The sequence below is a fragment of the Zychaea mexicana genome, assembly GCF_025766255.1.
Source record: "Zychaea mexicana strain RSA 1403 chromosome Unknown BDB00scaffold_7, whole genome shotgun sequence".
Lineage (NCBI taxonomy): Eukaryota > Fungi > Mucoromycota > Mucoromycetes > Mucorales > Lichtheimiaceae > Zychaea > Zychaea mexicana.
Genome location: NW_026516670.1, coordinates 616,922 through 642,002, shown reverse-complemented (window position 1 = coordinate 642,002; position 25,081 = coordinate 616,922). Strand labels below are relative to the sequence as shown.

Here is a 25,081-nt window from a genome sequence, read left to right as displayed (position 1 = left end):
ATACATCAAGAAGAGAAACCATGACAACCGACGACCATTTGAAACAACTATGCAAGCTATTTTTTTTATTCTTTGGTTACAGCACGACTAGCACGATTCTCTGAATTAAATCCATCACGCATAGTTTCCACCCGGTGACGTACAATATCTGTGCCTCTTGCAATCTTACGGAAGACAAACAGGCGAGGAATCTTATGGCTTCGAGTGTACGTCTGCAAGTCTTCCAAGAACTCCTTGTCCGCCATCTCTTCCTCTTGGCCGTACACTTCAGATGCTTCGGTTATGGCTGACTCACGGCGCCTTTGAGCAGCTTCTTCTTGGTCCTCTGCCTCTTTTACCCACTGTTCCACTTTACTCTTCAAAGTATCGTCTTGGAACGGATCGGCACCCAACATGTCGAGTTGGAAGGAGCGCAAGTGAGTGTGCACGGGCGACAGTCCAGGCACTATCTTGAATCGGACCACCACCTGACCAAACTCGCCATCATCTGGACTCCAATCATCCTCATTCTTGTTACACTCAGATCCACTGACAGGTTCATAAAGACCAATGGTGGCTTCTTGCCAACTGCCGTCGCATACTTTTTTCAACCATAGTCGACCAACGGCCTTAGTTGTCGATAAGCTGCCTTGATTGACATGAACATACAACGCTGTGCGATATCGCATTGTCAGTGGGAAATACATGGGACGAGATTTTTGCCATACAATCACATCCTCGCTACTGTTGGTTTGTGTAGATGTGGATAGGTCGCGACTCTTAAGACGCTTCAGGATCGTTGGATCTATGTTGAGTGCCAGCGTAGCTTTGGTGGATCGAACATTGCGTGATGAAAACGGATGCTTGAGCTTGAAATTCACACGGTCGATGATCATGGTACCGACATCAGAACCACGTAGTTCACGTGGTAAAGTAAGCTTGACAGGCTTGTATTTTAGGTTCAATAACACCTTGCCAAATCCAATACCGTTGGCCAAGGCAACCCAGCGTTCGGCTTCTTTGAATTTGCCTTGTTGATCTCCAAACACGTCCTTTAAAAAGAACAATCGTGTTCCCAGCACTGGATCGCGCTCCAGATCCATGGATGTCTTGACAGAAACTCGTACGAAGGCCGAATCATAGTCCTTGACCAAATGTTCGCATTCCGCGTTCCAGTGCTATGTTTGTACACGTTTTCAATACGATTAGCGTATACCTTTTTTTTCCTCTATACTAATTGTAAAGTGATAAGTCTTACTACGTACCGGAGCCGGATTGCGTAGCTTGGCACGGGTTTCGTAGACTTTGTTATCGTTAAGATAATTCACAGCATACGGATTAACGATTTGATTAGGGCTGTACGGATGTTTAAACTCGTCGGCGGTAATCATTTCCGGGTCACCAATTTCCAAATCGGCTGCTTCGGTAACCATTACGGACAAGATACCGCTCTTGTGCATTGGGTTACACTCTTCTTGCTCCAATTCCTCTTGTCTCTTGCTCTTCTTGTTCTTGTTCAAAGCTGTCATTAGACCTGGTAGTGGTGGAGCAATGTATTTCGGATGGTAAGTCATTCGGAAGTCCAGCTTGACTTCAGATTCCTCCAAGCTGGCTTTGCCGTCCATAGGAGCCCAACTAAACGATAACATATGGTATATCGCCTCGTGTCATTATTCTCCATTAACTTCACCGAAAAATACGAAGCATGAAAAAAGAATACTTACCCGTCAAACACGACCCTTTCTTCTTTGCACCAATCCGTGACATTGCCCAACTTGTCGACTTTGCCGCACACAATATCTTTGACAGGAACCGAAGCACAACCCCAAGCATCATCTGTTTTGACCTTGTCTGCATCCCAAACCTTGATATCCACGGTAGCTTCGTTGACAATTTCCTCTGTATAAATGTTTTGTTGTAACAAGCAACACAAAAGTACCATTAGTTTTGCAATATCAAGAATGTGATTTTCTACTATGTCATTTCCACCAATCGCTCCTAGCAAGATTACCTTGGTGCACTAGAATATACAAATTCTCATTCCATCGTGGATCCTCGTCGTTGGTCAAAACTCGCGTGCTAGGTGCGTTCTTGCCTTCTTGGGTACTAAGGGAGATGGTTGCATAGGCATCCTCCATATCTTGCAGATTGATTGTAGAAGTACGCTTAGCCTGCCGTACTTCAACCTTGACGACACCAATGGAGGAAGTATCTTGAGCAGCGGCACCCATCAGCTCTTTGATATCCAATGTCATGGACTTGGGATCGACGAGATCAGCGAATCCAAGCTTGACGGCTTCGTTCACCAGTGTTTTCATCATTGGCACCTGTGATAATCATAAAAATAAAAATCAAGTTATTATGATAATAGATGATATCATTTTCTTATCTTCTTTTCCGAAGAGGATCATTGGCACCTCGTCGGTATTACCTTCATGACGTTCATATGTTTGGACATGGGCATAACACCAGTATCAATGTTGGGTACACTGACAAATGAAATAGTGACCTTGGATACAAATGGCATGTCCGGCGATGTTAAGATCTTGAACCGCAAGCTGCCTTGCAATTTGGTCAGTTCCGCCTTGATATCAATGGGTGCCTTTAATCCTGTCTTGAATCGTATAGCAATGCCAGGTGGCGCTGAAGTGACATTTCGGCTATTACCGGACGAATTTGCTTGAAAGTCAAACGACGCCTCGCCAAACTTATGTATGCAATATGCAATGACGGTTTACGTTAGTGTTTCTTCTTTATATTATAGAATAACTCAATTCTGGCTTATTAATTTACCATCGCTTCTTCAGGTTGACCTGGCATCGGCGGGAAAATGCGAATCCTATGCAAATTATTATGAATACAACAAGTATATATACGGTCCACAATCAAGGTTTCTTGATACAGCTATTGAATGACAACGATAAAGCTGCACGCTTACTTTCGAATGCGTGGTGCATGAACGCCAATATCAAGATCGGTCACTTTTACAGCTTTCTATATACATGCGACAAAAAACAATTTGTGAAAACCATCACCGTTAGACACGGAAATTGTATAACATTGTAATGTTCTTTGCTTTCTTCTTCATTATCCCTAAACTATAGAAAGAACTTACAATGACGGCTGGAGCAATGCTTTGCAATGTGTCTTCAAGAATATCCTCGACGCTGACAAACACATTTGGATCAATGCTGCGCCAGATCTTTTGGACAAAGTAGTTCATCCACTCGACTGTCTCGCCTCGTGTATCATAAAGCTATTGTTTCCAACAATGTTGAGTAATATGTTTTCCTATTTTCTATTATTTTTAGTCGTTGTAAGGGACCTAGATTAACAACTCACCGTCTTAGCACCTTCCTGTTTTTCCAATTGCCAATTCAATCCTTCCTCGGTCTCTGTCCCAAGTACCCAATACGTCATAGCGCCTAACAGAATAGACACCAGACCCAGAAAATAACCAACGTGTAATCGTCCAAAGAAGTAGCAAGCAAATGAGGTAAAGAACAAATATTTGAGCGCATTCAGTTCAAGTCCCTTGACGAGCTGGCCTGGTTTGGCGGGTCGCAAGGGTTGTGGGAACTGGAGCTTGAAACATTTGGACGGCATTTGTTCGTCCTCGTCTTCCGCTTCCTGTTCTTCAGATTTGCTGCCTCTGAATCCGCTTGTGAATGTGTTAAAAACATTTCCTGAAAGAGATGTAACCTGTCCTGCAGCATTAATGACGTTGCCTGGTAATGAGGTGACTTGGCCGGGCAGTGCTCCAGCTACGTTCTTGACGTTGCCCGGAAAGGCCGTCACTTGGCCTGGTAGTATGCCTGCAGCGCTTTTCATATGGCTCCGGAATCGTGATTGTTGGCGGTTACTTGCCACTGATGGCGTTTCTATCAAATGAAAATGTTATCGTTTTCTCCATCTCAATTTCCAATGTTCCCTGTGGTTTTGTATTTGTATTGTAAACGACCATGAACAATGTTTTTACCTTCCTCCTCCTGGAGCATGTTTTGATCTTGGGAATTTTTCTTTTGGAAAGGTAAACTGAATTTCTTACGGCTAGTTGGACTCGCCTTTTCCTGTTGGTGGCACCACATGGATTCCGCGGCTGCATCAGCCGAGTTCAATGTATTTGTATCCATTGTCGTCGGTGGCCTCGGGCCCATTGGCGGTTTTGTTGGTGCCGCTGTTGCTGTTGCTGCTGCCATTCACGTTTGGTAATTAACAAAACAGTTAAGATGTGTGCAAAAAATGCTTAAAGAAAGAAAAAGGAAGAAGGGTTATTATCTAATTTTAATTCAGGCAAGGATCTACGAATTATGACAACGGTTTTACGTCTGACATTACCGTTTTTGGTATGCACACCCAGAACACGAGTGTTATACTGTATTACGTGACCAACTGAATCACCCGAAATTTTTTTTATCATCAATTACTACACCTTAATCAGATCTGCTACTGATAGCTCGACATGAAAGCTTATACTCAAAAATGAAATCATGGAATCTATGTCGTTTGGAATTAAATTTCTTGGAGCTTGGAGTCTTGCTATTCACCAAGTTAAAGAACCACCTTCTCGTAAATGTTTTAGCTTCCGCTTTGGATGACCCTCGTACTTCATTCCGCATAGCTGATGACTTAAGGATCAGCATAAAGTGCTATTTTTCAGTTTGTACTGCCGGCAGCGGCCAATGTGTCATTTCAGAGTTTTACTGAGGCAGACTTTCACATAAAAACCACGTTTATCGTTTCTTTCTTGATGAATTTCCATTAAAGCACTCAGTATAAATTTAAGTATAAAGAGTCAAGAGTTTCATATGGACACTCTTTGAGGAAGATTTAGATTCTTATAGTACTGGCTAGAAGTACAGTATGGTGGAAAAACAGACTAATTGTCAGTAAAAATGATCCAACGGTACGTAGTAACTCGACTTCATCGATTTCCAAAAATTGTTCTTCTTCTTCAAAAGCATTTCTTTTTTCTGCTTCATCAAGTCAGATTATAAATCCTGTCTCTCATTTCTTATAAAAGAAGTAATACAGTAATGAGGAAAAGAATGAATTATTTGAATTATAGAACACTATGAATCAGTGGTATCGTATGTCCTATATCCCGCAATGAAACGATTCTCTTTCTCTGACGATGATATGTCTAACCGGTGACGATACGGACGATTCTCCGAAGATTGATCGCTCATGGCGAAATCACTATTATTTAGAGCATTTTATGTTGCTCTTTCATCACCTGAATTGTCAAAACGACTTGCGTAAAGCACTCTTCTATTTTCCAGACATATCATTAGCATGGCTCCGTTGTATATTTGTAAAAGAAAAAAAAACGAACAAAGCAATACAAAACTCTGTAGATAACGTCAAGTGTTCCCGCACTTATTACCTAAATAACAACCAGTCGTAACTTTTTTTGATCGGTAACAGTCCTTCATAAGAAGAAGCAATTTTATATTGTCTACAAAGCATGAAGCAGAGGAAGACATCTTGGTATCATAGTAGCCAAGTTAGTTGGCAGTTATTTACTATATCACTCTTTAAGTTTTCTTAACCAAGACAGTTGTGTCGTTCCATGTATTATGTGCCATCAAAGTCGCCGACTTGAAAAAGCAATTTTTAAGATCCAAATGGTTGTGTTGACTGCCAGGCCTTTTTTTGGAAAAGCAGCTTCGCTTTTACGGAGCATTTGAGAAAGCAGCTCGTAAACAATCTGCCTTTTGCATGGAGGCTGATTATCTCAGCAACCGTTTATCGCATGGTCAAGGTGTTCCTATGCAATAGGGGAGGAGTATGACGCAGAGCAGCAGTTTATGCCACGCTTCTATGAAGTTCTGAGAAAAGCATCAATGGAAGAAGAGAATGTACATATGAGAGAAGAATGAGTGAAGAAAGCGTGACACTCGCTGACGGTTTATTCCCATCAAGCTGTATATTACATATCATGTGCAATTAGCAGCAGTGCTAACACTTTCAGTTCGACAGTTTAACCAAATACTTCTCATTCTGTTGTGGCAGCTTATTTGTGTAGGCCAGCTTAAGCGCTCTTTTTTCCCATATTCTGTAACTGTACTAACATGGCTTAAGATGTAATATTTGATCAGTGCATTCGTTTCCCCAGTTGTGTGCCGGGAAAATCGTGACGCATTGTCGGTTTTCATACCACAACACCTTCCTTGGAGCGCTTAGTATACTGGTTTGACAGACATGATATCCTTTTGCTCGAGAGTCATCGTCCTTGCTAGCTCGCCATAGCCTATTATGCTCTTCGCAGCTCGTGAATATGAAAATGCATTTTTCACTCATATTAGCTTCTTGTCACCTATTTAAGCCTTTTACTAGCTTGCCAGGTTGTTGTGAATAGCCAATACGAGTAAGAACAGGTTTTTTTTCCTATTTTCAGGATATGCATGGATGCTGTAGCTCACCAGGGGTCATTGTTCAAATCACGTTGTGCTTGTTTCAAAGCACTGGTGGACTTGAGGAACTGGAGTCAATGGCATACACTAGTATGTATGTCTTTATTTTTTACAAGATTTACGTCTGCCGCTCTCATAGTAATAGAAGAAGAATAAAAAATAAACAAATGCAATAGACGGCGTAACAAGATGCTGCTCCAATGCCTATTTGTATATGAAGACTTTGCTGCTGTTTTGACTTAAATTTTATTGTCATGCGATATGCAACGGATAGCCCCCAAAATTGGCAAGGCATAGAAAGCTTAATTTTGGTTTCAATTCAGCTTCCTTTGCTGTGTTTCCACAACAACAACTTAAAATACAACCATAAACTATGATTTCGGGTCGATTAGCTAATGTCCTGCTCGCCGTCGGCGTTGGTGTTGGTACGGGTGTCTATGTGTTCCAACCATTATTACAAGAATACCAAAGGTAAGCAGCAGCTCTCCGTTTTTTACGTTCTTTTCGCTAAATATTTATTTTTGACATTTTGCCAACCTAAAGTGAGACGCAAGGCACTTGGATGCGACCAGGTGACGAACAAAGAATCAAATCATGGCGTGACAAGACAGAATCAGAACCAGCAGCAAAATCTCCATTACCACAACAATCTCATGAAGAAAAGAAATAAAATGGGCGTCTTGTACTTTTTTTTGATTCTTTGGCCTCCGAAATCATCTTTGTCTCGAGCTTCTTCTTTTTTTCCTTTTCAAATGGCAGCAAATAATATTACCGACGGCAATAATAACAGTAGTAGTAGTAGTAGTAAACCACAGCCGATCGCCGTCGAGACACCAACACACAACGAAGATAAATATGAAGAAGCCAATGTGCATCAAGTATACCAAGAGATCGCCTCTCATTTTAGTGAAACGCGTTACAAGGTATGTGTGTGTGTGTGTGTGTGTGGTATGATTCTGATCAGGTAATGCAGCAATAACGACAGAAACTAAAAATTTGTGCTATGAAGCCATGGCCGGTAGTGGAAACGTTCTTGAATGGCTTGCCCAAGGGAAGTCTAGGAGCTGATGTCGGCTGTGGCAATGGCAAATATTTGGGCGTGAATCCCAACGTGATGATGCTTGGATCTGATCGGTAAGAGGAAAAGTTGGGAAAGAGGGGGGCTTATGAAGAGAGGCTAATAGATATACCATGCAGGAGTGCCAATTTGATTGAGATTGTATGCGAACGTGGTTTTGAAGGGATGGTAGCCGATGGTTTAAACCTGCCTTACCGTGACAATGCTTTCGTAAGTTCGATTGCGGCGATGCGTTCAGCAGTGGCAGCGGGTTTAGAAGACTAAAAGACAAGGTGTATAACAGGACTTTGTAGTATCCATTGCGGTGATCCATCATTTCTCGACGCCTGAGCGACGGAAGGAAGCCATTGAGGAATTGTTACGGATAACGCGACCGGGAGGCAAAGTACTGGTGTTTGTTTGGGCATTAGAGCAAACCAAATTCACCAAACGCAACTTTGAACCGGGCAAGCAAGACGTGTTTGTGCCGTGGATGCTCAAGTCAACGGGGGAGGTGTACAATCGTTACTACCACTTGTTCCAGAAGGGCGAGCTGGACGGACTGTTTACACAGCAGTTGGGAGGAGTAACAATTGAGACGTCGGGGTATGACCGCGACAATCACTATGTCATTGCCATCAAGAGGCAGTAGGATTCATCACGACAACAAGCAGCAAGCAAGCAAACACAGCAATCAACACGAGGAGGATCTTTCTCATAAACAGAATAACTTTTTATAAAAATATCTATACACAACAAACAAAAAAGCATGGAGATAAACAAGAGAAAAGGACAAACTTTTGTTCGTTTTGTTTTTTACAAGTTTCCGACGATGCAAATTTATAGAAAGGAATTAGGTAAAAAAGGAAGATGCAGAAAATGAGAAAAAAATTTGATTCAGTGTTGTGTCAGCAGCGAACCGTTAAAATATATAGGAGGTTGAGGAAAAAGAAGTTGTGTTTTTTATTTTAACGGCGGGTGGAGTAGACGTGGGCGAAAGCACGGGTGGCAGCGCGCTTGAGCTTGGTCTGAGCGCCCTTGATGTCATCGGCGGAGGCTTCCTCGGCAGAGATGTCCATGAATTCCATGGCTTCGGCCAAGGCGGTTTCGATGGACTCACGGTCACCACGACGCAACTTCATGCTGACGTTGGGATCCGAGATGTTGTTCTCGACCTGGTAGACGTAGGACTCCAAGTCTTGCTTAGCCTGGACGACGGCTTCACGCTGCTTGTCGGACTCGGCGTTCTTAGCAGCATCCTCAACCATGCGGTCGATGTCAGCAGCGGAGAGACGGGTCGAGTTGGAGATGGTGACATCAGCCTTGCGACCGGTGGTCTTGTCCTGAGCAGTGACCTTTAAGATACCGTTGGCATCCAAGTCGAAGGTGCAGAGCAATTCGGGGGTACCGCGGGGAGCGGGGACAAGGCCGTTCAAAGAGAACTCACCGAGCATGTTGTTTTCCTTGGTCATCAAACGCTCACCTTCGTAGACGGGGAAGGTGACGGTGGTCTGGTTGTCACCGGAGGTGGTGAAGACCTTGGACTTCTGGCAAGGGATGGGGGTGTTGCGGGGGACAACAACGGCCATGATACCGCCCTGCATCTCAACACCAAGGGACAAGGGGACAACGTCCAACAACAACAAGTCCTGGGTCTTTTCGTTACCGGCCTGGTTGGTCAAGACGGCGGCCTGGACAGCAGCACCGTAGGCGACAGCCTCATCGGGGTTGATGGACTTGTTCAACTCCTTGCCATCGAAGAGATCGGTCAAGAGCGACTGGATCTTGGGGATACGGGTGGAACCACCGACAAGGACGACCTCGTCAATGGCCTTCTTGTCGATCTTGGCATCCTTCAAGACGCGCTCGACGGGCTCGACGGTGTTCTGGAAGTGGGTCGAGTTGATTTCCTCAAACTTGGCACGGGTGATGTTGGACTGGAAGTCAACGCCCTCGAACAACGAGTCGACTTCGACGGTGGTCTGGGTCAACGAAGACAAGGTGCGCTTAGCACGCTCGGAGGCCGAGCGGAGACGACGGAGGGCACGGGCATCGCCAGAGATGTCCTTCTTGTGCTTACGCTTGATTTCCTGGACAAAGTGGTTGACGAGGGTGTTGTCGAAATCTTCACCACCCAAGTGAGTGTTACCAGCGGTGGCCTTGACGGCAAAGACACCACCGGAGATGGTCAAGAGCGAGACATCGAAGGTACCGCCACCCAAATCGAAGATCAGGACGTTCTTTTCCTTCTTGTCGTTGGCATCCAAACCGTAGGCAATGGCAGCAGCGGTGGGCTCGTTGATGATACGGAGGACCTCCAAACCAGCAATGGTACCGGCATCCTTGGTGGCCTGACGCTGCGAGTCGTTGAAGTAGGCAGGGACAGTGACGACGGCCTTGGAGACCTTCTTGCCGAGCTTAGCTTCAGCGATTTCCTTCATCTTGATCAAGACCATGGACGAGATTTCTATGTGTTATGAATCCCCCCACACAAATATCATCAGCAAAACTGAAATCCTTTCATCGCATGCTTGTTCGACTATAATTTGCCCCACTGGAGTATAATCCACACAGAGAAAAGAAACTCCGGTCCGAAAAAAAACAATACGGCGGGCAACGAGAAAAAAATTTTATCGTCAGAAAATTCCTTCTTACCTTGGGGAGTGAAGCTCTTGGTCTCACCCTCAGAGTCGACCTGGATCTTGGGGTTGCCGTTGCCATCGTCGATAAGGGTGAAGGGCCAGTTGACCATATCGGCCTTGACCTCCTGGTCGTCGAAACGACGGCCGATGAGACGCTTGGCATCGAAGACGGTGTTCTTGGGGTTCATGGCAGCCTGGTTCTTGGCGGCATCACCGACCAAGCGTTCGGTCTCAGAGAAAGCAACGTACGAAGGGGTGGTGCGGTTACCCTGTTCGTTGGCAATGATTTCAACACGCTCGGATTCCCAAACACCAACGCAGGAGTAGCTATAGATTTCGTATGGATCATCGTTGTAATATGTTATTAGTTCCTGTGATATCCCTTTAGCAGCCGATACATGATCAAGGCCGCTTTGGTGGTGCTACAGAGGACAGTACTTACGTTGTACCCAAATCGATACCAATGGCACCCTCGTATTCGGCAGACATGACGGAAACTGTAAAAAGTTTTTAAAGAGAAGGAGGAAGAGGAGGAAACAAAACAGTTGACAAGCGTGTGTACCTCTTAAAAGAGAATTCCGCAACAGAAAAAAAAAACAATTTTTTTTTTCAAGCAGCGCCCAACCAAACGAAAGCGAGAATTGGACTGCTAATTCTTCTCCAGCACGGCCGCCACCAAGCTTTTTCATTTGTGCAGAAGCTTTGTTGCTGCTAGATCGTTGGTCCGGCTCGGTGTCTCTTCCATCATTGGTCATGTCCTCCTCTCATTCGAAGTTTCTTTATTGGATATTGGGCAGTTGTACCATCATCAGCTCGCCCAACGCGCAGGCTGGTTGACGAAAGACTACAACTTTTGAATATATAGGCTGAGCAGAGCTTTTGTCTGCCTGCACGATCTTTTTGTTTATGTGTGATACGAACAAAATAGTTTACCTTCTGCCTCTCATTCACACACGCATTTCCACCATAGCGGTTACACAGCCGTACATACTGAGTTATATGTAGTAAGGGCGCACGCTAGATTGTATCCACCAGCCACTATTACACAGCATTTAACCCGTATCATCATGACCATCATCATCAGCAGCAGCAGCATCAGCAGCAGCAGCAGCAGCAAACCTAACATGTCGGTGAGAAGGAGCCATAGGTATTCTTTGATCCCAAAACCCTCTCTTTCCGTTATGGAAATGTTCCTTGAACACAGATGAATCCAAGATGTGGGGCCCCTGGCCCAATCAAAAGTCTATTGTTGGTTGCACCGCACACACAAAGACTGCATGTACTATAACTCTGAGAGAGCGAGAGCGATGCGTGTTTGAGAGAATACAAAGAAACGTGCAATATACCTGGTAAATCCGCCCGACACCCTTCTCTTTTCTCTCCAAATACGGTTACCCATTTTTCTTACTCCTTGTTCCTTGCAACCAACCCTCGCCCCTTCACCCTCTTTCCTCTTTCCTCTTTCCTCTTACTTCTGCTTGCTGCTGCTATTTCTTCCTTTTCTCATTAAAGAATCAAACCCTTGCTTTCTCTCTCTTTCTCTCTCTCTCTTTCTCTCGCCCTTCCCCCCTTTTTTTACATGCGAAAAAGAGGTCTCTCCACATTCGTTTTAGTCTCGTGTTATTGTGCGTTGGTACTCGTAGCTGTAGCAACAGCAGGTCTGGCTCCAGCTCCCCCTAATCATCCTCCTCCCTCATCACTACCACAATTACAATGTCGACAACAACAGCAACAACAACCTTTGTACGCCTCTTCGCCGAGTAGACTGCCTCTGTCAACACCGTCGCCCTTTCCTCTGCCCACGACGACGACGAGTGATAGTGATAGTGATAAAGATTCTCGTCCGAGCCGACCCACCACGGCCCCTGCTCGGCAACCACTGCCACTACAACAAACCCATGCTAAAAGAGACGATCCGGCCCGATATACAGGCGACAACGACGCTGACGATACAGCAATAACACTACTTGCACCACCGAAAAGCGAACAAGACAACCAAAGTGGTGAATCGTCCAGTAACAATTACAACAAGAAGCCTAGTGGCTCAACCACAACCACCAATGCAGCTGGGAAAACAATCATTGTAAACATTACTACAGTTGTCATTGCACCCAGTCCTGATCCGAACCGGGTTGTACACGACAATGACACGTTTGCGCAACAGCAAGATAATTCCAATGGGAAAAACCATGATAATGGCAATGTCGACGACCCGAATAAAGACAATGACACGATTGCCGAACAATTGGAACAAGACCAAGCGGCACTGAAACGCATGGTGACCATTTTGTCCGTTGTTGGTGGTGTTGGTGCGATTGCGGTAGTTGCGACGATTGTTATCTTCACTCGGTTGCGCGTCAAGAAACGAAACCAACGAGAATTGGAGCTTGAAGAGGCTGAAATGCGAGACAATAACAGTAGTAGTAACGACGATTACAACAATGACGATGATGATGATCACGCAACCGCGGCTAGCAACAGTAGGTCTCGACGACAACGGACCGATTCATCGGCATCTTCTTTGACATCATCGATTGACGCTTTGGCACAAGACGACGATCCACGACGACAAAGACGAAGGCAACGGCGACGACCCAGTTTATTACCATCATCAGCATCATCGTCATCTCTGGTGGGTGCGCTGGAAGCATCCGAAAGACCACATCACAACGACGACGATTTGCCGACCCCTTCAGCTCCTCCTGCGCCGCCGTTCCTTGCTTCATTGGACCACCACCCGCGTCGACGGAACATCATTTCCATGGTCGCATCACAAAACGCGGCGCCCGCTCCTTCAGCCCCAACTGCCAAGGAATTGGACGCGGCGGCTGATCATGCGCATCATGGTGACTCTCTTGTTTCTGCTGCTGTTGCTGCTGGTAGCAGTAGTAATCACCGTCACCGTCGTCCGGATGGTAAATCCAATGCTGCTGCAGTACACGACAGCAGTGACACTACTTCTCTTTCAAACCCTTCTCATCATCACCCTCTTCCTCCGCTTCGTCCTTCAAACTCATCTTCAGCTGCTGCTGGTGCTGGTGCTGCTGCTGCTGCTGCAACAACAGCAGTACCATGTTCGCATTGTGAACATCATCACCTTCATCATCATCATCACCACCACCACCATGCATCTATCGATTCGCCAGAATTACCTCCACCAGCATATACACCTAGCGCTCCCCCGTTATATGCGTTACCAGAAGCAATGTTGCCATCACGGAGACATTCTCAAGGTTAAACCACCATTACTCGGGGTCTACTGACGATGTTTATGTTATGATGGAAGTGGAAGGAGAGAGGGCGGAGGAAAAAAAAAGTTTAATGTCTTTGTTTTATATTATTGTCATTACTATTACCACAACGAAACAACCACTACTACTACTACTACTAGTACTTTTACACTGCTCATTCACTAGTACCCACACAGACTGTTCATCTTTACTATACTATACTGTTATTATTACTATTTCTCTTATTACTCACTACTCCAATCAACCTTTTGTATACCCAACCACCAATTCACACATACACACACTCTCTGCTTTCTTTTTTGTGTACGTATATTATCTGTTTTTTTTTTGTTTGCCTTTTGCGAATCAAAACACACCTTTTGGCCTTTTGGAAGGCTTCTCTGTATAAAGTGACAGTGGAACAGAACTTGTAATTGAACCTGTGTGGATGATCTTGCTGATTACAAGTACCAAGTTATCGGCTAATATCATACTATTTATTCACCTTGTACTGTGAGTGTATATGATAACAGAAGTTTCCTTCATGTAAGATGTACGATGGGAGGAGTTCTATTCAAAGTATCACATAATGTTGTTTGTATTATTCACATACATACCACATACAACAAACACTCCGTAAAAAGGTGCCCCTGTTACTGCTATACGTATGCACACCGTAAAATATGCACAAAATAGGGTTTCCTCAATTATGTCTTCGTCCATGAACGAAAGAGAGCTCCCTTTTTTTTTGCTGGCCCTTGTCCCTCTGCGTTCTGTCTCCTTATGGCTGTATTCTGTTTCGATGCACTGCTGCTTAATCCTTCTACTGCCTCTCACGTTATATTTTGTCCGGTTCCTGCTATCGCATACACACCAGTATCCAGCTTGACTCTCCTGTTCCTATATAGTGCCACTAGGTGATTATTTTAGCAGAGCGTATTATGTATTTTCACCTTGCACTCTCATTTGCTAAGAGTGAAATAGGCTAGCATACTTCATGAGCATTAGTACTATCGACTACACCTGATATGTATCCCGTTTGTCCTTTTGCCCTGTAGCCTCCTTCTCGTTGATCCCATTACATATGCCTCTCCATACATTCTTTGGTTACTCCTCATCCTCCTGATTACACATATGAGACTATGCTGCGAATAAAGCAAAGATATAAAGTTACACGCTTCCTTCCTTTGTGTCGCAACTCTTTCTTTTCATTTTGAGTATAACTTAAACTACAGAAAATGCTTTACGGAACTTGGATCGCCACTCTTGCACTGCTCTCTGCTGCTGCTTCCATTGTCACAGTCAATGGTGCTACAATCGATAGACGTGGTGTAGAGACCCAACCCTGTCTCCAATGTCCTCAGAATATCAAGGCTGACTGTGAACAGAAATGTCGCGACGCAGAAAAAGGTGTCGGAGTAAAACTTACGCCTGTCTGCTACATGCAGCAATATTGCTTTTGTGGCTTTACACCTGAATAACATAGGTAAAAAAAACCATTGTTATTACATATTCCAAAAGTTAAAAATTAATAATGTTTTATAAAAAAGTTATGTCAACCGCAAAATATCGTCATTTTCCCTGTTGCCATTTCAATCCGCATAAACTTTTGATCCCACTACAACCTCCCGAGCTCCATATCAACCAGCGTTTTTCCAGCAAGAGAGAGAGAATCTTTTTCTCTTTGTCTTGGGTTATACACACACATACCCTCTCTCTCTCTTTCTCTCTCGCTGTATATAAAAAACATACTGGCTTATTCTATCAACTTCGTAATAAATTATATCTCTTTGTTCATGCCATCCTAAAAAGCATCTTCAAGCGGTCATCTTTCGGGCTGCAGAAGGTACTAGGTTATAGAGTGATCTGATGATCCTGTTTTGGAGACGTATTCTTCACTAACTATATAGAGGAGCAGTACATATACCCATCGATCTTTGATTCTCAACATCCTATGATCTTATGACACACTCTAAAGTGCACCTATTCCAGCAGATCTTCTCTGTTTATACACTGCTCATGTAGCCGCTACCAGTGAGTAAGTAGACATTGCTAATTATATACATTGTTTGTTTAGCTCCTATTTGCGCTAGCAGAAGAGCTTCGTACATTAAGATCCAAAGTATATCAAGTATTACATAATGCTATCTGGACCTTTACGTATAGTAGCTGATGAGTAAGAGAATATCGAGGCAGGGTTTCGATTTCACATAACAAAAAAAGTAAGCTGGGCAATAGATACCAACGCCAGCCACAACTATTTCCTTTTTTGTACAATAACGTAAGGGCTAATCGATTTTTATTAGAAGAATATATAGTATCTTATGTGGAATTAGATCCAGTAATATCATCATCATCAATAAACAAAGCTCGCGTCCCAATGAAACTTTCTGCTTTCGTCAAAACATGTTGTTGGGGACTGGATGGAGAAATGAGAAGGATCATCACTATGAGGGAACTGATATGATATCACTCTAATAAGTAATGAACGATCGAGTCTGTGTCAGGCCTTAAACCTACTGTCTTGTTTAACATCATCTACATTATAAGGTTAATTGCTCTATTGGTAAAACAAAGAATAGACGAAAAAGAAGAGAGTAAAGTGGCATGTAAATCAGCTGTTGTAGGAGCAGTTTTCATCGTGACGCGGATAGATGCTACTGTTTAACTAAGGGATCGTGAAGTATTTAATACTGCATAAAGTCCGGCAAGTACTGCAAAAGATTACTGCAATTGCAGTACTGCAAATTTACTGAGGCCCGCGCAAACATATATATAATTGCACTGTGGTAAAAAACACATTATTACAGTGCCTGAAACATCATCAGCTTTTAAAAGCATACACAGCAATTACCACGGCAACCAGCTAAGCACTGTAGCATAGAGACAATCCAAGCGAATTGTAAACATTATACTCGGATGATCCAGCTTATGTAAGGCTATAACCTGATATGGACTGACGCGATATGATGCATAGACGTATGTCATTTGTGATCTCTTAAATCCTTTAAACGATTACTTACCAAGCAAAGGGCGGCTGATGATGCACTCAGAATGGATGTCTTGTCACCACAAGTTATATTCGCGAATTAAAATCCAAAAAAAAAGGAAAAATATCTAGAAAGGAGGGGATTGGGGTATGATAGCGGATAGCGTTATGCAAATTGTTTAATATCTTATCACCAGGATGACTGAGCGTGTATTGGGTTGGGTTGGAGTAAATATGCGCTGAACGCCGCACCCAGCGTCTTCATGGGATCCAGTGAAACATTGTAGAAAGTCTCGGCCATTGTTGTATCAACTGTGGTGGCGTGTGTAACAAAAATAAAAAACGCTCTCTTATACGAGCATATGCACACGGCAATCAGCGATTGCCGATCCTCCAAGCCCGCAATGATGGATGGGGCAGCTTAAAATAGATTGTCAAGAGCAGATTATAGAGCAGCATGGCTGTTTTCAACATCGTATGTGCGTCATCCTGGAACTACTACTAAATCATTTATACAAGCTGCTTCTTCAGGTTGATACTGTTGTTTGGTTTACTCGTTTTATCTACCACCTGCCTGAGCAGCAGCGATACAAAGTCAATCAGGCGTGTTTGACTTCATCGGCGTATGTGTGGGTGATGTACGATATATGTGGGAAAAAAACAAAATACAAAAAAAAGCAGGATGGTCGGCTCGTACGAGAGTCAAGCATGCATAATCTAAGCCTTGCTTCTGAGCACATGAGTTCGTCTTACATGTACTCTCATGTTCTATGTGAAAGTTGTGCCAACAATATTTTTGGTTAATCAAGGGGTTGAAAGGGGCGTGGCAAGCGAAACATACCATTAAACCGGTTCTCTCAGCTTAGAACAGCTTGCCTTAAGCACCGTTGTTGCTGGTGTGCATAGCCTCCCAACAAATACTTCCTTTCGATTATTTTCGCGAGCAGAACTACGCGACCACAGAAATGTAAAAAAGAGAAAGGTGAAAAGCGCGCACCAAAGTGTGATAAAGCGCGTTGTGATCGTGTTACTGTCGGCTACAATACAGAAGATCTGTCATTGTTCCCCGCATTGTTAGCCTGGACCTGTGGAGGTATTTAAACCTATTTAGCAGAGAAAAAAGGGAAGCGGGATGCATATAAAGGCAGTCATTTTCCGCAGCGTGTTGCTTCCTCGCTTTTTCTCTTTTTCACGATCAGGTACTTTCTTCTTTTTGTGGACCTAACGCGGGTTTTTGTAGGTCGTGGGTGGGTGATGATGCTTGTTCTGTAGGCACGGGTCGACTAAGGTAGGTGGCGCAGGTAAGTGATTGCAGGTAAGTGATTGCAGGCAAGTGGTCGCGATTGGTGAGACGGGACTGGGCATCTCAATACCAATCGACCTTCGATGATCCACAAAGCAACCAAGACAAGACCCTAGCTTTGAGGTAGAGGGTTATGGGAGCAGATGTCGATGTACCATCCTGTGGTTGCTCCTGTCAGTACCTGCCTAAGAACAGGGAAGCTAAGAAGACATCGACACCCTTTAATTGATTAGTAGTATAAAGTATCAAATAAAAATGTTTTTTTTCTCTTCCCGTTCGTTGAACTTGTTTGTGCGTGTTTTATATTGTGGTTATACTTCTTCATATACGAGCGAGAGTCGTCATTCTCGCTCCTGATTGCACAGTGGAGACTTTTGCAACGAGCAATATAGTTGCCACGAGATCGTCGACAAAGTGATAATGATAACAGTGTTGGGGTTCGGGAACAGTGGAGTCGACATTTAGAACGCTCTATGGGAGCGATGGAAAACGCTCTATGGGAGAGATGGCAAACACTCTATGGGAGAGATGGCAAACACTTTATGGCCAGAGATGGCAAACACTTTATGGCCAGAGATGGCAAACACTTTATGGCCAGAGATGGCAAACACTTTATGGCCAGAGATGGCAAACACTTTATGGCCAGAGATGGCAAACACTCTATGGGAAAAATGGCAAACGCTCTATGGGAGAATTGGCAAACACTCTGTGCGAGCAATGGCAAACACTCTATGGGAGAGATGTCTGGCAGAGATGGCGAACGCTCTATGCGAGACAGCCAGCACTAACCCAGCTTTAATTGTAAAAGGCTATTAACAAATAGAAGGGCTTCAAAGACACTCTCATTCTACCGTTACCGAGCTTCACCACTTGTCCTTGGTATACACTTTGCTTTGCATCACGCGTACTTCACGGTCGTCAAACTTCTGCGCCATTATTTCTAGGTGTATATGGCTTCTATTTATGTGAGCTTCTTGTTACAATATCAGTAATTTTTATTTTCTACAATGTCAACCATTCCCGGCACCTGCCATTTACTTTTTCTCTGAGATCTTGTTGCTGAAACACTGTAAACCGTGTCTGTGCGCCTTGTGGCCCGACAGGCGGCGACACTGTCGGGGCACGCCCTGCATGATACCGGTGAAACATATTTCGTAGGACTATCAAAACACGCAGACCACATACGCCTTCTTCTTGACAGCTTGACCGTGTCTCTTCAACACCTCTACTTCACATGGTATCTTCCCTGCCATTTTACTTTCCCACCTGCTGATTGAATGACGAATTACAAGTCACGTGACGTTATTTTGAATAACGAATCACAAGTCACGTGACGTGTTTTCTTAAGCGGCGGGCCAATCCAAAAAGCATAAATACGCCCATATTTTTCAGGCCATTTCGTTTTTTCTCTTCACTCTTTCTTTCCTTCATTTTTCTATTTCCTTCACTCCCTTGGATCCTCCTGGTCTTCCTCTTGGCTCTTCCCTTGGTCCTGGTCTTTCTCTTGGCTCTTCCCTTGGTCCTGGTCCTGCCTCTGTCGGTCCTGGTCTTTGCCTCTGTCGGTCCTGGTCTCAGCTTTTTTCCCGTGGTCCCTGGCTGCCTACAACAGGTCCCTGCTTTGGGCTGTCCAGTCTGGCGTTCAACGGTGTTGGTCACAACCGGTTTGCAGGCGAGATCAGAGGACGGAGAAATCCTTTTGAAATAGAAACAAACGTTAATTATTAGGGCATTTACTTTCATTTTCAAGCATTTACAAGTGGCTTTCTTGCGAAAGAAGCCCGGTTTGCTCGAAACATTGCCACTGAGCTTTGCTTCACACAAGAGCCTTCCGAAAGTCTGGGGTACGACTCAAACTGCCCCTGATTAACGGTAAAAAACGTTAGGTAAGAGACACAGAACACTTTTGAATGGTTGTTTTCTCTTCAATCTTAATTTCTGGAAAACTTCTGATAACATGTTCTTAATTATTATTATTTTTTTTCTTTTTCATAATTGCAGGCACGCGATGCTGCTTGGGATCACTTCTTCTCTCCCTTTTACTTTTTCTTTTAGGGCATCTCATGTCAGCAGACTGCCCAAAGTGTGCAGCGAGCGTGCGGGTTTGAGGGTTGGCCGCCTTTGGACCTGCTGTGCATGGCGGGCTGATATGAGCATGCCTAGTGGTCCTAAACCGTAACCGGCACCAAGTATATGCCCTCTGCGAGTATTCAGAGTAAGCGAGGACGAATCCCTACTTGTCCGGCGACCAGTGGCTGCGAAGCCTTTCTTTATATCTATTTTCCAAGAGCTCCAAGTGTAGCTAGTCCTGCATCTCTGACCGTGGCTGGCTGCTCCTGGGGCATTATTACACCATCAAGGGAACCTTCTGCTGTTTGAGTCACTCGCGCAGTTGTGTACTCCCAAGTGGGTTTGTGGACACTGGGGAAGGGCTTGCCTCTCAGTTAGGAACTCTCTCTGCGATCTTTATTTATTACATTCACCTTTTTTCTACACCCTCTTCTTCTTCAACGATGACGCGGTCCCGAGCAGCGGCGCGTCTTTAACTGCGAGGGCTGTTGTCTGGTGGACTTATCAATGAAGAGAGCAGGTATCATGGAAAATGGAGAGGGTGGATGGAGTGGGATGATATGCTAATTAGACAAAAATTACGCTTGCGTGGTTTTCTCTTTTTCTTGTAGTAGCAGGAACCGCACCTTTCGACAAGTGTTACGTTTGGCTGGACAGCGAAAAGTTGATGTGTACTGGGCCGCCATGCTGGCGAGCGCGGGGCTAACTAAATCCGTGTCGTTAAAGTGAGCGTGTGTGCCGAGTAGTGGATGGGGTGCGGGGTAATGTGGGCTAACATGTTCCTTATTGTGAAATCAGAAGTGATTGACTATTCATTGATAATGTAGGCGCTTAATACTTAATGCTTCCACGTCGTCAAAAAATAAATGTTTATAACAATCTTCAAACGCTGTGGAAAAGCCTTCAAAGTCTTCTGAAGGCTTTTATAAACAATAAAGTACCATCTTGGATTTTCATACGCGTGCTTGATGTTTTACTAGGGGGTTTCAAACTCCTGGCCAGCTGGCCAATTTTCGCCGGATAGACCCAATTTTGCCGGATAGAACCAAATTTTGCCAGCTGGGATCGAGTTTCACCAGATAGGCTGTACAGAACACACATACGCTTCTTTTTTTCTATTCTAATCAACATGACTACACCCAAATCTACCTCTTCCATCTCCAAACCTGCAATGAGAAGAATCAGCTCTGTGAATGCAACTGGGAAAAGAAAAAGAAACACTGACAGTGGCAACTTGACAGCTGGAAGTAGCTCCAATGCACCTGTTGCCCCCGCAGCCAAACGCAGGGTTCGCGTTGCCGCAACTAATCCCACCGATGTGGTGTCCGATTCGCGCGATGTCTCTGGAATTGAAGAAGAGAATCAAGACCTTGAAGAAGAAGAAGAGAAAGAAAGCGAAGGTGAAACAGAAGACGAAGGAGAGATGGGTGGTAATGCACAAGGCCAAGAAAAACCTATTGCTTACAAGCGCACAACCAAAGAGCACTACGAAGCAATGGTTGATTGGCTTGAGAAACCGGGGAACTTTGACCTAGTGACAGGTAATGCTGCTAAAGGCAAGCCGGTTGATGGTAAGAAGTTGAAGCCCAAAACCGGATTTGAACTTCTCATGGGATATGTCAACAAACATGTCAATATCCCCAACCATCTTCAACTTTGGACTGGAAAATCGGCCAAAGGCCGGTTCTCAACTTTTAAAGACAAGTATAAGGCAGAAGAAAGAGCATCGAGAAATGCCACGGGATATGGTCTTGAGCCAAAGCACATCAAGGCCGGATTAAAGACGATTGATGAGCGCAAGGAGTACGAATGTCCTTGCTTTGCGCGGATGGATGCTTTGTTTGGCAAGAAGCATAACGTCAATCCGATCCTTGTGAGAGAGTTTGGTGGCGTCTCAGCATCTACCTTGGTACCTGAAACCTCGACCGTTCCAGGTACACCAGCTTTCGAACAAGAAGATAACGAGCCCGAACGAAGTTACAGACTGCAGCCAGAGGATCTCGATCAAATCTTGCAGGACATGGATGATTTCGCCAATCGTACACCAAGTCCTGTCTCGAGTCTGACGCGCAGACAATCGCGTGCTCTTTCGACCTCTGCTCCTGCGCTTGCTCCTTCTCGAGAATCATCGCTTCCCGTGTCAGAAGAAGAAGATGATGATGAGCCCCCAAAGCGCACCAAGAAACGGGACTTTGCAGCCACCTACGCCGAAACGGAACGAGAGCATTTGAAGCTTAAGAGGCGTCTCCAGTTGGAAAATGAGAAACTTTCAATGGAGAGAGCTCATTTGCAAGCTCGTCTCGATTTCGACTGGGACAAATTGAAGCTTAACACCAAAGCAAACTTCGTTCGCGACTTGGCTCTTGGTGGAATACACAAAGATAAGATCCGTGATCTCTTGGATGAGTTTTTTCAGAACGAACTTTAATCATATATAAAATCAATGCGCTACATCTGTATACTACAAATGCTATCAATCTCTTTGACACGAAATGAAATCATTAATCCTTTCTCTCCATAGTGATGCTGGTGTATCATCGTTCACTGATAGTTCGATGCGCTCCACTCTAGTATCATCCGCTGCTTGGCCAGCAGGCCACTCGTCATTTTCTTCAAGCAAAAAATTGTGAAGACACACGGTGACACCAATAGCCCTTATCACTCTCGGCATGTCTTCGTTCTTTTTGACTTGAAAATGCATTCTTTTTAAGCATTGCCAGCGGTTTTTCAGAATACCAAAGGTGTTTTCGATAACAACGCGCGCTGAAGCAATATCTTCATTAAACATTGTATTTTGTTCGTTTCCTTCGGTGTCCAGCTGTCTGTAAGGTGTGGGCAACCCCATGCTCAAAGCATATCCAGCATCACCAATCAAATATCATCATTGGTGAAATAGTCTTGCTCTTGAGCCACAACAGAAGTGTCCTTGAATGCCGCAGAGTCACTAACGGAGCCGGGCCATCCTGTTTGAAGAAACCAAATGAATCGGCGATCATCACATATAGCCTGTACGTTCAGCGCTTAGGTGCACTTGCGAGTAAAATACGAGGATCATCAATAGCAGGCATTTGCAAAAAGATAGCATGCGTACCATCGACAAACCCAACAACATGGGGGAAGCCATGCAACTCTTGGATCCGTGCTGACATGGCTCGACGCTCTTCTGTGTCTGGCCACCTAATAAATCTCGGTGCCAAATAGTCGATGGCCTCATAGATTCTGTCATTGAACAAGGGTATAGTTCCGGCAGAAACCCCCCATTCACGCGCAAGTTGGGCAACCGAGGCACCCGTACCACTGTGAGCTAAATACTCTAGAGCAACAGCAAGCTGAATCCATACAGGCGTTTGTTGACTCAACCTCTCACGGAAAGCAGGTGTATCCGTCACCAGTGCTTCTAACTTGCGAAATGATTTCTTGTTCATCCGAACAATCTTTCTAAACTCTTTGGTAGACCGTTTGAAAAAAAAGTTGCGGTTCTCCAGGAGCTTGGGAATACTTCTCGAAGGGTTCAAATTTTGGTGGCAGAGGATGCCAGCCTTGATGTTCGCCAGTTCTCGTAGGCGTTTACGTGCAGCTTTTTCTTCCTTTGTGTCCCAGCGGAATTGCATTTTACGCGCCATGCAGAACATTATTGCAGTGTCTACTTGAGACAGAGTCCATTGGCGGTCGGATGTTTTGGGCATTAGGTGAGATTACAATTTGTCGAGACAAAAATTAAAAATATGTGGATTTGGACAAGAAGACAGGAACAGCTCGATGCTCTATCCTGCACCTCCAGAGACGCAGGATAGAAATGACCGGATAGCATCCCAGCTGGCAAAATTTGGTTCTATCCGGCAAAATTGGGTCTATCCGGCGAAAATTGGCCAGCTGGCCAGGAGTTTGAAACCCCCTACTGGGTCTAGGTCCCGATTGTCCTAGTTTTTACACGATACATTCATCTTGTTTATTATATGTATATTAAAGTGGTAGAATGAAACACATACATTAACAAACAGACATACTATCAGAACTTTCTTTTTCTTTAAAACATTGTAAAAAGTGCAAAGTGAGCGATGGTGTCGATTAGGACAAAGGTCTTAAACTGTTTTGAGCGTGGATATGTAATAATGATTAATCTAGCTTTATTAAAAGTCTCCAACGTCATGGGAAGCGTGTATTTAAGCTATCGGTTCCTCTTGTCCTGGATCGGTTGCCCATCTCTACTACTTAGTACCATGCTATGATGACTGATCAAAGTCTTGTCAGAACTTGTGTAGAAGTCGCTATATATATCGCGACCCCTCTTTAATACTGGCGCTACCTGGTGTACCTGTTGATAGGCCCATTGCCCCATTTACATAAGCTGAATCACCGGAAAGATTTATTTCCAGGTTTTACATAATCATAGTGAATTGTCTGGCCGATTGCCATAGTGTATAATTATCTGTGTATGCTATTGGTGTTTAACCGAGTTTCTCATTATTATGATGTATTAGGAAGTGTAATAATGTGTGGGTGCGTCCTATATTTTCTTTTAATGAAAAACTAGCAGCGGAGGATCTACGAAAATGCATGCACGCTATTCCCAGTGCCTCTTTGGTATGTGGTTTTTAGGATTTAATGGTATATGTACAGTGTTCCCCGTATAATTTCAACGTCAAAGGGGGTCTAAATGTCATCCGAGTCCAGCTCTTCTGTGGTGGCGGCACGGAGCTGAACCTCAAGCCAATGATGTATTACCGAGTTTACTTTCCAGCATTAATGATCGTTTCAGTCGCCCAATTAGGGAAATCTGCACCAGTAGTAATACCGTACGTTAAAGGCTGGTGGACATAATAATAGTGTCTCATAGCATTATCGTTTGATTGCAGATTCCTTCCTTCTTTTATCCAGCAACGATCTCCCTTGATCTTGTTTTACGCACAGCTCCCCATGACCTATTTATGACATACTTGTTCTGGGATAAATCAAACAACTGTCTAGTTGTAACGCATGATCTTACGACAGATAGCTAGGCAGGGAGGAATCCCCGCGGAACGGAACGGGACTTTTTTCTATAATGACGCATGGCGGTGTTTAGCTTTAAAGATTTCTAGAAGCATGCTGGGGGGGTACACTCAAAAGTTGTTGTTGCTGTTCTTGGTACTCAACCCAATCTCGAGTGACGATGAAGAATTAAGCTCTATAAAGAGAAGAGAGAGAGAGAGAGAGAGAGAGAGTTGTCATGGTGGCGCTGGCCACAGCGGAGAAAGAAAGTGAGGAGAAAAGCAGGATCCTTGGTGATCATGTACAAAGTGTCGCGTGGCTAAAACTCAGAACAGAAACAAAAGGCCGTAAAAGGAAAACGCTACTTTTTGCAACCTTGACAATAGGGCATCGGATCGGCTCTTTCGCGAACCAATTGTCTCTGCTC

The 25,081-nt window shown here is 44.3% G+C and overlaps 7 protein-coding genes across 7 annotated transcripts; 4 read left to right on the top strand and 3 right to left on the bottom strand.

The window, feature by feature from the left end:
- Positions 1–65: 65 nt before the first annotated feature.
- BDB00DRAFT_755787 (uncharacterized protein) lies at positions 66–3,585 on the bottom strand (the record flags this gene model as incomplete). The annotated part of the gene is made up of 9 exons (XM_053118858.1): positions 66–1,157; positions 1,245–1,614; positions 1,704–1,878; positions 1,991–2,306; positions 2,411–2,686; positions 2,773–2,818; positions 2,918–2,973; positions 3,095–3,235; positions 3,322–3,585. The coding sequence occupies 9 exons, from the start codon at positions 3,583–3,585 to the stop codon at positions 66–68; spliced, it is 2,736 nt and encodes a 911-aa protein (XP_052984241.1).
- Positions 3,586–6,768: 3,183 nt separating this feature from the next.
- Positions 6,769–7,065, top strand: BDB00DRAFT_868108 (uncharacterized protein; the record flags this gene model as incomplete). The annotated part of the gene is made up of 2 exons (XM_053126426.1): positions 6,769–6,866; positions 6,939–7,065. 2 exons carry the CDS (start codon positions 6,769–6,771, stop codon positions 7,063–7,065), a joined length of 225 nt encoding a protein of 74 aa, XP_052984240.1.
- Positions 7,066–7,147: 82 nt separating this feature from the next.
- Positions 7,148–8,104, top strand: BDB00DRAFT_755930 (S-adenosyl-L-methionine-dependent methyltransferase; the record flags this gene model as incomplete). The annotated part of the gene is made up of 4 exons (XM_053118869.1): positions 7,148–7,318; positions 7,405–7,529; positions 7,593–7,683; positions 7,757–8,104. 4 exons carry the CDS (start codon positions 7,148–7,150, stop codon positions 8,102–8,104), a joined length of 735 nt encoding a protein of 244 aa, XP_052984239.1.
- A 316-nt stretch (positions 8,105–8,420) lies between these two features.
- BDB00DRAFT_784460 (heat shock 70 kDa protein 2) lies at positions 8,421–10,583 on the bottom strand (the record flags this gene model as incomplete). The annotated part of the gene is made up of 3 exons (XM_053120463.1): positions 8,421–9,919; positions 10,108–10,421; positions 10,537–10,583. The coding sequence occupies 3 exons, from the start codon at positions 10,581–10,583 to the stop codon at positions 8,421–8,423; spliced, it is 1,860 nt and encodes a 619-aa protein (XP_052984238.1).
- A 977-nt stretch (positions 10,584–11,560) lies between these two features.
- BDB00DRAFT_548706 (uncharacterized protein) lies at positions 11,561–13,511 on the top strand. The gene has a single exon (XM_053117814.1). The coding sequence runs from the start codon at positions 11,674–11,676 to the stop codon at positions 13,330–13,332; it is 1,659 nt and encodes a 552-aa protein (XP_052984237.1). The 5' UTR covers positions 11,561–11,673; the 3' UTR covers positions 13,333–13,511.
- A 4,599-nt stretch (positions 13,512–18,110) lies between these two features.
- BDB00DRAFT_868104 (uncharacterized protein) lies at positions 18,111–18,551 on the bottom strand (the record flags this gene model as incomplete). The annotated part of the gene is made up of 2 exons (XM_053126425.1): positions 18,111–18,276; positions 18,487–18,551. 2 exons carry the CDS (start codon positions 18,549–18,551, stop codon positions 18,111–18,113), a joined length of 231 nt encoding a protein of 76 aa, XP_052984236.1.
- Positions 18,552–19,363: 812 nt separating this feature from the next.
- Positions 19,364–19,857, top strand: BDB00DRAFT_802879 (uncharacterized protein). The gene is made up of 2 exons (XM_053121979.1): positions 19,364–19,499; positions 19,615–19,857. The coding sequence occupies exon 2, from the start codon at positions 19,622–19,624 to the stop codon at positions 19,790–19,792; it is 171 nt and encodes a 56-aa protein (XP_052984235.1). The 5' UTR covers positions 19,364–19,499; positions 19,615–19,621; the 3' UTR covers positions 19,793–19,857.
- The last annotated feature ends 5,224 nt before the right edge of the window (positions 19,858–25,081 follow it).